At 44.5% G+C, this 13,992-nt stretch overlaps 2 protein-coding genes across 3 annotated transcripts; one reads left to right on the top strand and one right to left on the bottom strand.

Annotated features, from left to right (window-relative positions):
- Positions 1–1,317: 1,317 nt before the first annotated feature.
- Positions 1,318–6,894, bottom strand: ints15 (integrator complex subunit 15). 2 transcript variants are annotated; one of them, XM_085930150.1, is made up of 8 exons: positions 6,546–6,894; positions 5,959–6,159; positions 5,660–5,881; positions 5,408–5,573; positions 5,035–5,312; positions 4,697–4,934; positions 1,908–1,944; positions 1,318–1,742 (listed from the first exon to the last, which is right to left on the bottom strand). In XM_085930150.1, the coding sequence occupies exons 2-8, from the start codon at positions 6,151–6,153 to the stop codon at positions 1,505–1,507; spliced, it is 1,374 nt and encodes a 457-aa protein (XP_085786276.1). In that variant the 5' UTR covers positions 6,154–6,159; positions 6,546–6,894; the 3' UTR covers positions 1,318–1,504. The 2 variants fall into 2 exon arrangements, with proteins under 2 accessions (XP_085786276.1, XP_085786275.1); XM_085930149.1 differs by having other exon boundaries at positions 1,908–1,947; positions 6,546–6,882.
- Positions 6,895–7,261: 367 nt separating this feature from the next.
- rgs11 (regulator of G protein signaling 11) lies at positions 7,262–13,800 on the top strand. The gene is made up of 17 exons (XM_085930581.1): positions 7,262–7,415; positions 8,374–8,470; positions 8,613–8,663; positions 9,759–9,865; positions 9,961–10,012; positions 10,371–10,429; positions 10,507–10,583; positions 10,678–10,759; positions 11,513–11,581; positions 11,775–11,798; positions 11,871–11,932; positions 12,176–12,289; positions 12,486–12,601; positions 12,721–12,808; positions 12,894–13,032; positions 13,412–13,494; positions 13,587–13,800. The coding sequence occupies exons 1-17, from the start codon at positions 7,353–7,355 to the stop codon at positions 13,687–13,689; spliced, it is 1,386 nt and encodes a 461-aa protein (XP_085786707.1). The 5' UTR covers positions 7,262–7,352; the 3' UTR covers positions 13,690–13,800.
- The last annotated feature ends 192 nt before the right edge of the window (positions 13,801–13,992 follow it).

Here is a 13,992-nt window from a genome sequence, read left to right as displayed (position 1 = left end):
CCAAGATACAAGTGATACAAGATACTCTTTGGTTACGTAATGACTCCCATTGATGGAGCAGCTAAACTGTCTGCTACTACATATGTTCTGCCCTAAGGACTTTAGCCCTTTTCATGCTCCAAATAAATAGATTAATAAATACATGCACTTCCATTATCTTTCTTGTGAGTTAGAGGGCGAGTAATTCATACTGCTTCCTTTGAAGTGACAGGAAGAGATTCTATTTTCTTTTGCACATATTCATAATTGAAGCTAGGACATTCCATTGTAACCTTTACTGCAGTGGTCCCCAACCACCGGGCCGCGGACCGGTACCGGTCTGTGGGTCACTTGGTACCGGGCCGCCAAGCCGCACAGAAAAGAATAAATATTTTTTTTTATCGACGATCAATTAATCCACGTCAAGACGCTCATCCCGGTCACGTTACACTTTACCCAGTCGAGCCCGCAAAGGTAGAAAAACTGAGTAAGAAACAGAGATGTTTGTAAAGCTTCTTCGGAAAGGGAAAAAAGCCCAATGAGGAGACGGAAGAAGAAGAGGCTACGACTTCTAAGAAAAGGAAAGCTGCATTGAAAGAACATTTCTGGAGTCCTACTTAAATTATGGATTTATCGCCGCAGGTGACTCTGACGCGCCAAGCCTACTCTGCATAATATGTCGCGACAGGCTAGCTAACGAGGCAATGAAGCCTTCAAAACTGCTTCGGCGCATGGAGACCAAGCATCCTGCATTAAAAGACAAACCTTAACCTCTTCGGCTGTCATTGTCTCCGATTACGCCTAGATGGGACCGGCTCATTTCTGCGAAACAAGCTCAGTGCTCCGACTAATTCAACATAATGGTAAGTTTTATTTTTATGTGGTTTATACTTGTTTTTATGCCAGTCATATCACTTTATTTCATCGTATTTATATATTTATTATAAATGTATTATTTATTTATATAAATGTATTATTTATTTATATAAAAGTCTGTCCACGAAAATATTTCTGACACATAACCGATCTGTGGCGCAAAATGCAGAGGACAAATTTCACCACACCCAGATGTGTGTGTGACGATGATCATTGGGACTTTAAAAAAGATTGGGGACCACAGCTTTAGAGCATATGGTAAAATGAATACCTTTCAAAAGAGAACATTATTGCAAATGTAAAACATTGTTTAGAACTCCTCAATTAGATATGATAATGCTGTGCAAGCATACCTAATTCCCATGTCTGGCGAACAAGATGTATCTTTCCAACTAAAGAGACAAAACAATACTGACCACTAGTGGCCGGAGTAAAGTACAACGGCCAAAATGGAGTATAAGGAGAAGTAGAAAAATATTTATTGGAGAAAGATGTTAGCCACACAGACGTTCAAAGGTCAATGATCCTATTCACATTATAATACATTAGACGTTGTACAGCCACTTACTCACGCACACAAACAAACATTTCATGCACACACATACGAACATGAATGAGTTTAACTCACAACAGACAGGATTTGTTTTCTTCAGTGGCTCGGTCGGAAGGGAAATGGCATCCCAGTCATGAAAGGCTGCGCTGGGTACTGAGGATGGGAGTTGGGGTGCGGCGAGGGAAGGGTGGCCAGCGGTGTGTGTGGAGCGTGTGCTGGGTGGATGGGGTGCGAGGCAATGGGAGAGTGGGATGCGTGAGGGCTGAAGGCCAGAGGAGGTGTGTGGATATTGTTGTAGTACATCACTGGGCCTGACAAGACCAGCTGGAGCAAACTGATAAAGCAAACACACAAGGTAAAATTTAAAACATTTAGATTGAGACTCATTGTAATATAAGTCATAAGTCAATTATATTGACATTTTATATAAAATATAAAACATTTTATATTTTATATAAAATAAATATAAATTAACTGTTTTGAAAATTCAGTTTCTCACTTGTTGTGTGGCAGGCGTGAACAGATGGCTCTCAGGTCTTCTGCGAGAAGAAGACGACAGCACATGAGAAACGTGGCGACAAAACCTTTACGCAATGAAGTAAATGTTCATTTGATTCCAAAGAACAAAGCTACAATCATCCATCCATCCATCCATCCATCTTCTTCCGCTTATCCGGGATCGGGTCGCGGGGGCAGCAGCTTTAGGGGGGACTCCCAGACTTCCCTCTCCCCAGCCACTTCATCCAGCTCATCCCGAGGGATCCCAAGGCGTTCCCAGGCCAGCCGAGAGACATAGTCTCTCCAGCGCATCCTGGGTCGTCCCCGGGGTCTCCTACCGGTGGGACATGCCCGGAACACCTCCCCAGGGAGGCATCCAGGAGGCATCCTGATGAGATGCCTGAGCCACCTCATCTGGCTCCTCTCCACGTGGAGGAGTAGCGACTTTACTCCAAGTCTCTCCCACATGACTGAGCGCCTCACCCTATCTCTAAGGGAGAGCCCGGACACCCTGCGGAGGAAACTAATTTAGGCCGCTTGTATCCTGGATCTCGTTCTTTCGGTCACGACCCATAGCTCGTGACCATAGGTGAGGGTAGAAGCATAGATCGACCGGTAAATTGAGAGCTTTGTCTTTTGGCTCAGCTCTCTCTTCACCACGACGGACCGGTACAGAGTCCGCATTACTGCCGACGCTGCACCGATCCGCCTGTCAATCTCGCGCTCCATCCTGCCCTCATTCGTGAACAAGACCCCAAGATACTTGAACTCCTCCACTTAGGGCAGGATCTCATCCGTGATCCGGAGAGGGCATTCCACCCTTTTCTGATCGAGGACCATGGACTCAAATTTGGAGGTGCTGACCCTCATCCCGACCGCTTCACACTCGGCTGCGAAGATCACGGCCTGAAGAAGCCAACACCACCACGTCATACGCAAAAAGCAGAGACGCAATGCTGAGGTCCCCAAACCAGATCCCCTCAACGCCTCGGCTGCGCCTAGAAATTCTGTCCATAAAAATTATGAACAGAATCAGTGACAAAGGTCAGCCTTGGCAGAGTCCAACCCTCACTGGGAACGAATGCGACTTGCTGCCGGAAATGCGGACCAAACTCTGGCATACAGGGACCGAACCGCCCTTATCAGTTGGCTGGCACCCCGTACTCCCGAAGCACCCTCCACAGAATCTCCAGAGGGACACGATTGAACGCCTTCTCCAAGTCCACAAAACACATGTGGACTGGTTGGGCGAACTCCCATGCTCTGTTGAGGATCCTGCCGAGGGTGTAGAGCTGGTCCACTGTTCCACGGCCAGGACGAAAGCCACACTGCTCCTCCTGAATCCGAGGTTCGACCTCCCGACGGACCCTCCTCTCCAGCACCCCTGAATAGACCTTACCAGGGAGGCTGAGGAGTGTGATTCCCCTGTAATTGGAACACACCCTCCGGTCCCCCTTCTTAAAGACGGGAACCACCATCCCAGTCTGCCAATCCAGAGGCACCATCCCCGATGTCCACGCAATGTTGTAGAGGCGTGTCAGCCATGACACCCCCACAACATCCAGAGCCTTTAAGAACTCCGGGCGGATCTCATCCACCCCCGGGGCCCTGTCACCAAGGAGTTTTTTTACTACCTCAGTGAGTTCGACCCCAGAGATTGGAGAGTCCGCCTCAGAGTCTCCAGGCCTCACCAAACTCCTTCCACGCCCAGGTTTTTGCCTCAGCAACCGCCGACGCCGCGTTTCGCTTGGCCATCCGGTACCTGTCAGCTGCCTCCGGAGTCCCACAGGCCAAAACTGCCCGATAGGACTCCTTCTTCAGCTTGACGGCATCCCTTACCGCCGGTGTCCACCAGCGGGTTCGGGGATTGCCGCCAATGTCCCCCGCCTCCCCTGGGATGTGGGAAAAGCTCTGCCGGAGGTGTGAGTTGAAGCTCTTTCTGACAGGGGATTCTGCCAGATGTTCCCAGCAGACCCTCACAGAGCTTTTGGGTCTGCCAGCATCTTCCCCCACCATCGGAGCCAACCCACCACCAAGTGGTGATCAGTTGACAGCTCCGCCCCTCTCTTCACCCGAGTGTTCAAAACATGCAGCCGCAAATCCGATGACACGACTACAAAGTCAATCATCGAACCGCGGCCTAGGGTATCCTGGTGCCAAGTGCACACATGGACACCCTTATGCTTGAACATGGTGTTCATTATAGAAAATCCGTGTCGAGCACAGAAGTCCAACAATAGAACACCGCTGGGGTTCAGATCGGGGGGGCCGTTCCTCCCAATCACGCCCTTCCAGGTCTCACTGTCATTGCCCACGTGATCATTGAAGTCACCCAGTAGAACGATGGAGTCCCCAGCAGGAGCGCTCTCCAGCACCTCCTCCAGGGACTCCAAGAAGGGTGGGTACTCTGAGCTGCCATTTGGTGCATAGACACAAACAACAATCAGCTCACTGTGTACCCGACCCCCTACAGGTGGTGAGCCCATGGGAAGGGGGGGACCCACGTTTTCTATTCGGACTATGCCCAGCCGGGCCCCATGGGCGAAGGCCCGGCCACCACGCGCTCGCCTTCGAGCCCCACCTCCAGGCCTGGCTCCAGAGGGGGGCCCCGGTGACCGGCGTCCGGGCGAGGGAAAACTAGGTCCATTTGTCTTGTTCATCATGAGGGGTCTTCTACAATCAGTGAGGCAATTTCAGCAGGAAACCAAACCTTATCTGGGTATCTTTATATCACATGGTTAACCAATAAGTCTTTCTTTTGCCACTGTTTCCCATGATAGAAACACGCACCTCTCGAGCAGAGCAAGGCGCCATTGGCCATGGCAACCTGCAGGGCCTGAGCCAGCCGGTCCAGAGCCAGCTGTGTTAGCGCATGTATATCAGCGGCTGATGTGTGCGTGTGTTTGTCGGCCTGGTCCAATTGCCGAGAAAGGTCGGAGACCAGCGAGGCCAAGGAGTCCATCTGGAGGAGGGCCAGACGCCCAAAAATGCCTTTCTCGTTGAGTATGTTTGGCAGGAGCACAAAGACCTAAAAAAAAAAAAGAATGCTTGATGACATTCATGTTGGAGCTGGGTTCTTTTACGTTGCATGAATGCATGTGTGTACCATACCAAAGAGATTGACTGACCTGTAGGACACTCAAATGCAGGGCAGAAAAAAGGCCTGTCACCTCCTGTTCAGTCTCGGAGCTGCTGTGTACGGAGGCCTGCTTCTTGTCCCGCCGGTAACTCAGCGGAGCTTTGACGCACCAGCGCACTAGGCCCCCCAGAGGTGTGACATCAAGTGAGCCTAGTGGCTGGCTGCCAGACAGAGGCGTGTTCAGGAAGGTGACCAGGACGAGGTGAGGGTCATCTTGGATCCATGACACAATCATCTGGAGGAGTTCTAAAGGAGGGATTAGTTCCTCTGGAGGACAAAAAAAATAAATAATTTGATATCCTACCCACAGACACGGCAGTAAAAAATATATATTTTGCCCTGCATGTTCCAACGCCCAGAACCTGAAGTGAAGTCATAGAGGGTGGTAACAGCAGTGATGAACTGGCAGCAGAAGCGTGGACTGGCACTGTGGATATTCTGTAAGGTGGGCACTGAACCTGGCATCATGCTGCAGTAATCGTCCACCAGCACCTGTGCCAGGCGCACGCAGTACACGCGGTGGGTCCTCTGGCAGACAGACACACAGTCATTGAAAATGTATTTTACCTTCTTAAACGGGTGAATAACCCATTTTAGCAGTCTAAAATGCTCACCTGCAGCCAGGTGGCAGCACATTCTAAGATGGGAACTCTGCCTACAGCAATTGCCATGGAAACCAGCTTGCCTAGCAGTCCCATGCGGCTGTCATCTGCCTGGTTTCCTTGGAGGCTGAAGAGGGCGGAGAACATAAGCTGACGAACAGTGTCACGGCTCTGTTCCTGGAAACAGCTGCACATTATCTCCAGAAGCTGAAGCTCCTGAAGTGCACTCATTCTCTGAGAAAAATAATATGTTTATTAGCCATCTGTTCTGAAATCCACATGGTGTATATTGCAGATGTGTTCTGCCTTACCCTGGTCAATGCGCTTCTGTCCTTCGGTGCATGCAGAATGAATTCCTCAACCAGCTCCAAGGTCTTTGTGTCTACTTGGGGGGGCTGCCTACCCGATTGCACGAGGTTACTGATGTAAATGTCCAAGTGGTACAGCAGCTCCTTGGCAGCACTCAGCACATCGCGAGGCAATAAGGACTGACGTATGTCCCCCATCTCTAACTGGTGGAGCCACAAATTGAAATTTACAAATATTAACTCCACATTCTAGTAGAATGAACCAACTATATGACTTATTTACATTGAAATTATAACGGTATATTTTCTTGGAAACTGAGCCAAAGCATTGTTATCAAGTCTGAAGAGTGTTTTTGATCATGTAACTGTGGATGGTGTATACTTCCAAATATGACAAACGAATAAGTCAAGTTGTTACCATTAACCTTTGGTAACAACTCTGAGTCCCAGAGACAGTCGGTCGTCCTGCTTCAGCTAATGTTACCGAGTCAAGCTAACGATAAAGTTTTCCATTACGCGAAGACAATTTGTGCATTGATTACTGTCATAGCAATAAACACTGTATCAAGCGAATTAAAATACGATCTTACCTAGAGTGAAACTCCCTAAATTGGTTAAATTACAGAATGATGATAAACCGAGTGAATGGCAGCTAAATGTCGCCGGACTTACTTCCGGGTACTACGGAATCCTTTGTGGGACAAAACAGTATTATTATTTTTTCATCCATCCATTTTCTATACTGCTTGTCCCCAGGGGGGTCGCGGGCGTGCTGGAGCCTATCCCAGCAGTCATCGGGCAGTAGGCAGGGGACACCATGAACCGGTTGTCAGCCGATCGCAGGGCACACAGAGACGAACAACCATCCGCACTCGCACTCACACTGAGGAGCAATTTAGGGTGCTCAATCCGCCTACCAAGCATGTTTTGGGGTATGTGAGACGGAGAGAACATGCAAACTCCACACAGGGAGGGTCGGAGGTGGAATCGAACTGGCACCCTCCTAACTGTGAGGCGGACGTGCTAACCAGTGCGTCACCGGGCCGCCCTATAAATATTATTATGATTATGATGATGATTATTAATAATAATAATAATCGATATTAAACCCATAGCAATTGAAAATGTTTTGGGGAATTGTGTTAACTGTTACGTATCAAAACATTGTACATATTGTATCAAAACACATACTATTGCTTTTCTTTTGATGATTCGAACATTTTATCCATACAAATCACTTTGCCGCGGCATCCTCTAATCAGCTTTTATCGCGACGAGATGCGCGTGATGGAAACCGTGCACGCTGTTATGCGCGTTTCCGCCGCAAACGCTTCACTCTCTCTAGTACTTCAAGCCGTCCCATCAACTGAGTGGAGCTATCCCAAGCAGCACACAAGATGACAATCAACACCTTGGCGAGAGGAGGCTGGCACCGGGAACAAATGGCATGTTTTCGAAAGGTACGAATGATCCTTGTTTATATATGATATATTTAGCATTTGCAGGAAGAGTTCTCTGACCTTCGCGTGAGCTTAAACATTTGCCATCTGCAAAATCAGTGATCCAGATGGACGACAAGAAATTGCACTAAAGGAATACACAGAATGAATGACGAGATGAGTTAAATCAGTTAAATTGTTAGTTATAATTTAAAATTTGACATTAAATTTAAATTCAAGCTACCTACTGAAATATAGAAATATGTTTAATGAACTCTAAAGTGATACGGTAAGGTGATTTTAATCATTAGATTTTACATATATAATGATAAAAATGTTTGATTTTATTCTAAAAGCACAAATACATTTTCAGAATTTAATGGATTAATATAAAACCGTACAATAAAATCTGATTCCTACATCATGTAAAACCAACAAAAAAAATGCCAATTCGCTTGGAGGTAATCGTTTGGTATATTAATCGATAATGATAGCCATTAGGTTTTGCAGCAAAAATATAAAATAAATATGAAATACGCACTGCACATCGTGTTTACACTCAAATACCACAAAAGTATCGAGTGAATTTAATCATTCAAATATAAAAAGTTCTTCACATGAGTAAGTTAAGATACAAACTGAGCTTCTGCTCAGATTTGAATCTGATGATTTAAACCCAATGAGGTCTGAGGAGGTCACCAGATGGCATAAAGTAATGCTTAATGGATGGGAATCACTCGACGAACAGAACGAATTCCCCTTTTTAGTTTGTTGTGGAGAACCTACAGTGATGTGTGCTGCCGGTAATTTTGCCGCAGACATCAACCGTGATTGATAGCAGTAGATGGGAAAGCAGTGCATCTTTACTTCATATTTTACAACATCGTCATCAGGACCCTGTCAAGCTGCATAATAAAGACAAACGACATGAATCTCTTTCGGCATGTATTCTTGATGGTGTATGCACCTTAACTTCCAGATGGAGAAAGTGATTGTGGCCATGCAGGACCCGGACATGGGCGTGAAGATGAGAAACCAGAGGCTCCTTATAACAGTCATCCCACACGCCATGACAGGTGTGCGTGTGTGCTTAGAAATACCCGCTGCAGCATGTTTGTCCCAGTGCTCATGCATAATGCAGGCATAAATTTTGGAAAATAGTGTGCTTTGCAAAGAGCAAGTTTGTCCTCTTACACCCTCTGTCTTGTGACTTTTCAGGCCATGACATCATCGAGTGGCTCATCCACAACTACAACATATGTGAGGAAGGTGAGGAGCATCTCTCTATCGATCTGTCTATCTATCTATCTATCTATCTATCTATCTATCTATCTATCTATCTATCTATCTATCTATCTATCTATCTATCTATCTATCTATCTATCTATCTATCTATCTATCTATCTATCTATCTATCTATCTATCTATCTATCTATCTATCTATCTATCTATCTATCTATCTATCTATCTATCTATCTATCTATCTATCTATCTATCTATCTATCTATCTATCTATCTATCTATCTATCTATCTATCTATCTATCTATCTATCTATCTATCTATCTATCTATCTATCTATCTATCTATCTATCTATCTATCTATCTATCTATCTATCTATCTATCTATCTATCTATCTATCTATCTATCTATCTATCTATCTATCTATCTATCTATCTATCTATCTATCTATCAGATTGTCTGCATGTTCACTGTTAGGGAGATCAGTGCCCCCATGGCCACCCCTCTAGCTCCGCCAGTGGTTGGACCCTAACCCTATCCCCTACAAAAAGCGGAGGTTCACTCTACTGTATTGTCTATGTCTTGTTGTATTTTTTTTGCCTAGATATGGTGCTCATACTCTCCAGGTGAGTTTGGGAAGTCACATTTGTGTGTCGTGGGGTTGCTGTTTCCAGAAAGCAGGAATCGATACTCCAGAGGATATAAGTTTGATTAACTCACCTGGCGACCTAACTTAATTAAGATCCTATAGGGAAAGGTGCACCCCTGGGAGACTTTATGGTAGAGCAACTCAATTAGAGGCTTGGAAAAAAAGTGGTGCATTGGCTCTTTTGAGTGGTGATGATTAGCTAATGGCCTTGCTGTCCTTTGCTTGCCTTGTGTCGCCTCTACAAACATGGCCGCCACGGAGGCACAACTGTTAGCCTGATTTAGTCTGTACTGTAGCACAACGTGTTATATAAAAACTGACATGGTCAAGTTGTACTGTAAAATAGAGAAAGTTGTGATGAAAAGAAATACATTAAATTTACTCTTAAGTTTACTTTCACAAATGGAGGGGTAGTGTGAAAAATCACACGTGGGATTTTGGCACAAAGTGACAGGTGGTTTGTGACCCTTCCAGAGGCTTTGCACCTTGGAGGCATGCTCGTGAGGTTCGGCTATATTTACCCTCTCAAGGAGCCCCAATCTCTTGTGCTGCGTCCCGATGAATCACCATACCGCTTCCAGGTATATTTTATTTTTCATCTCACTTGGCCTCCATCAATATTGATTCATTTGGAAGAGTCAGTCAGGACTGACTTGCAAAAGTTCATTTTTTTTAGACTCCTTATTTCTGGACCAGTACTCGATGGCCTGCCACTGAGCTGGACTATGGTAAGTGAAGACTGAAATTCAAAATAGTTTAGTTAAAAAAAAGCTCATTTCTGGTCATTTTCATGCTAGTCACAAGCTAATGGATGATTCAGTTGTAACATTAATTTCAATATTGATCATATTAAACTGAAGAGATCATCAATTCTCGGTCCGATGGGTATCATAAAAACATGAAAAAGAAATGAGTGCGTTGACGTCTCAAAAGATTTTTTGATAACTCGCGATGACGTTTCAGCCACATTTGTTTCTCAGCTATCAATTTGACATCTTTCATGACTCCGAAATGTTGGAATATTCTAGTGATGATGATGTAACAAAGAACACTTATCACAAGTTATTATCCGGTTTATCCCATCAGCAATCTACTTGGCTAAAAAGAACATAAGAAAACAAGGAGAGTTGATGGAATACGAAAAGGTAAGACGTCAAACTTTGTTTGCAGGGTATATTTAAAGGATCAGCATTTATGACATTTAGCATTTACCCCTGCCTAGGAGTGCTACAGTCTGTTGCACAAGAGGATTAACCACACCTGGGACTTTGTGGTCATGCAAGCCAGAGAGCAACTCAGGTACACGCACACCACTAACATTGTGTTGGGATCATACAGTGAGTGCATTGTGTTGCTGCAAACACCAGAATCTCATCTTATGTTTGTTGTGCAGAGCTTCCAAACAAAGGCGGAAGGCTGACCGTATTGTTCTGGCATGTCAGGAGCAGGCTTACTGGCTCATCAACAGACCACCAGTAGGTTAACTGTGTCAATGAATCTTATCCTAGCCTAAATACAGGCTAGAGAAGGTGGAAGAAATATATGTGACCTTTCTTGTTTGCATTCACAAACAGTAAAATGGAAAAAGCCAAACACATTGGTGTCAAATCTTTGAAGCCAAATTCAACTTCAATGCATTCAGCCTCCTGCATGAAATATTCAACTCGTCTAGTAAAAGTCTCAGCTGACAGCTGAGAAACACACAGGAAAATCAAAGTGTGAGCGGGGGGTGGGGTGGGGTGGGGTGTTGTATGATGCTATCCAATACATCATGACTCTTCAGATGTCATATTCTGCTCCTTATATGATCCTAATATGATAATTGAAAGGAGAAAAAAAATGGAAATAGTGTGAGGCAGCATTAGGAGAGGGTTGTGAGGGGAAAGGGTTCTCGTAAAGGGAAGCTGAGGACAAATCTTTGGAGTAGGGACTCCATCTTGCCTCGCCTTTATAAATTAGGAACGAGGGCACGGGCAAAATGAAAAGGGAATTTAGGAATAAAAAGTCTGAGCTAGTGGCATGGAAATCCCAGATCGGGTTAAGTGCTCACTCGCACGCATTTGTTCCAAACTCACACTCGCACACACACACACAAGCACTCTCTCTCACACACACACACACACACACACACACACACACACACACACACACACACACACACACACACACACGCACACGCACACACACACACCATTAATGCGCTGATGCTTGTTGTTTTCTCCTTTCAGCCCAGGGTGCATAATGTGCTCGACATGGGTCTGGAAAGGCCAAGTAACTCCAATTTACGAGTCGCACTGGTCAGTGCAGGCATCACAAAACATGATCCTACTTACTGTTTGATATTTGTCAATGCCAATCTTTATGAATGCTGTTTTGTTTTTCCCGCTTTCTTTGGTGCTGGTGTTGTTTCAAAGTAAGTGTCAAATAATTTCCAATCATAATTCGAAACAATAGAAAACAATCGTTCTTTTTCGTCTTGAACAGATCTAGAATAATGATTTCTACAAAAGAGAGGTAAAGATCAATCATTTTTAGCCTTGATTAAGCATATTAAATAAGGATTATTTTTGCATGTCGGTTTTACAGATTGCAACTTGTAAAAGAGCTCTGGGAAGAAACCGTGTCAAGTCATCCATTTGCCTGGAAAGGTTTGTAGTGCACCAATGGGGGTGGGGCACGTGTTCAAGTAAACACACTGTCAAATGGATGCAAAATTTGCTCCTTCATCACGTACACATACACAACTACACATCCACATAAAGAAGGCTTAGTGCTCTCACTAATGGATGCTTCCTCAGGCAAGTTGGAATTAAAGCCCATTAACTCCTATGATCTGAAACACTAATACAATAATACACTCTGAGTGTGTCCCTGTCTTTGTGTATGAGCAGTTTTTTGAAATTCAGCGAGCAGTACCAGAACCACGATCCCATTATGCAGGGTTGTCTACCCAGCAATCCCTGGATCTCTGATGACATCGCACTTTGGACCATGAATTCAGATATGTGAGGGAATATTATTATCTAGAATATTATTATTATTATTGGAACATATTATTTGGTGCAGTTCACAATCAATATTTATCTAATAGTATGATTAAACAATACGAAATCATTTCAATGAAATACATCATCGTCACCAGAGTTGCTGATTAGTCAGAGTACGTTTCAATATGAATCAATGTTCTGTTTCTGCGAGTAGAGTGTCCATCCCCACACGCCTCCGAGTGGAACGATGGAGCTTCAGCTTCATGGCACTTCTTATTGACACCATGGGGAGACGAGAATTCATGACTTACCTGGAGAAAGAATTTAGTGGTGAGAGAATAAGGCTCCATTAGGTGCAACTTGTTTTCAAACTATCACTGCATCCACTTTCTAATCGCTTGTTGCCTCTATACACGCCCAACATTTGTTTTCTTTCTCTCTCTCACCAGCGGAGAATTTGTGTTTCTGGGAGGCCTGTGAAGACATAAGACATGGAGAAAGTTCCAAGATCGTGGAGAAGGTGGAAGAAATATACAAGTAAGAACCACACACTGACACACAAAAAGACACTTTGATGCTTCCCTCCCTGTCAGTGTCAATTACTCTCCTGAATGTAAAACAGAAACTTCTTGGCACCCGGAGCTGCGCGCTGGGTGAACATTGACAGTAAAACCATGACTACGACGTTAGAGGGCATCCAACGCCCTCATCGCTTTGTCATGGATGACGCGCAATTGCACATCTACTTCCTCATGAAGAAGGTCTGGGCTGCGTAATATTATTAGAAAAATTAGTTGTACTAAGTTCATTTTGTTTCCCTTGTCAATCACTTTTTTGGGTTCTTTTATCACAAACATTTTTTTAATTTTAGGATTTATTACCTGACATGTTTTGGCATGTACATCCGCCTTCTGATGAAGAAGAAAAATTGTTTGTGATAAAAGACTCCAAAAAAGTATTAGAAAAAATGTATTTGTACATCTTTTAATTGTATTATCTTATATGCAACATAACTAAGTAGCAGTGGTCCCAGAATTATAACCTGAGGGTCTTAAATCATGTCTACTTAGAAGTCTATTAATTCTGAAAACTTGAATGAAAAACGTTTTTTATTGTGTGCGTGCGTGTGTGAGTGTATAGGACTCCTATCCCAGATATCTTAAATCTGACCTTTACAAGAACATGCTGGCCAGGGCTATTATTCCACAGGAGACAAAGAAAAGGTGAAAACTCACATGTATCTGTATTGTTGCATTGATTCCCTTCATGTCTTTATATGTCGTCTGACCTTCACTTCCATTCTCCACTTTGTCAGTGTGTTCCCCTTTATGAGGCGACAACGACACTCAAGCCCCTCCCCTGCCAAGGCCGCCAGACTGGAAGGGCTCACCAAAGGGACCGGGCATGCAGCTGTTTGATGGCAGGCTAAAACATAAAAACCTAACATAGCAGGTCCACCATCCTGTCATTCGTGTCTCTATGGTCAACATTTTTTTTCTCTGTTTTCATTTCGAACTGCTGATTCCAATTTCCTCTTACCTTTGGGGGGGGGGGGGGGTTAGACCACTCATTTCCATTATCACTTGTGGTAGCATTTTGTCTGCGAGTCCTCCATCTTCCTCCATCAAAAATAGCTTATCAAAAAGGGAATGAGTGCACAGTTGTTGATGTGTAGTGGCTGAAATTATAACTCCCGCAGAGTAGAGTGAGTTAATCATCTC

The sequence above is a fragment of the Syngnathus leptorhynchus genome, chromosome 14 (genome assembly GCF_054491065.1).
Source record: "Syngnathus leptorhynchus isolate UIUO chromosome 14, UIUO_Slep, whole genome shotgun sequence".
Taxonomy (NCBI): Eukaryota; Metazoa; Chordata; class Actinopteri; order Syngnathiformes; family Syngnathidae; genus Syngnathus; species Syngnathus leptorhynchus.
The sequence above is the reverse complement of the archived record's forward strand: the minus strand, read 5'-3'. Positions and strand labels throughout refer to the sequence as shown.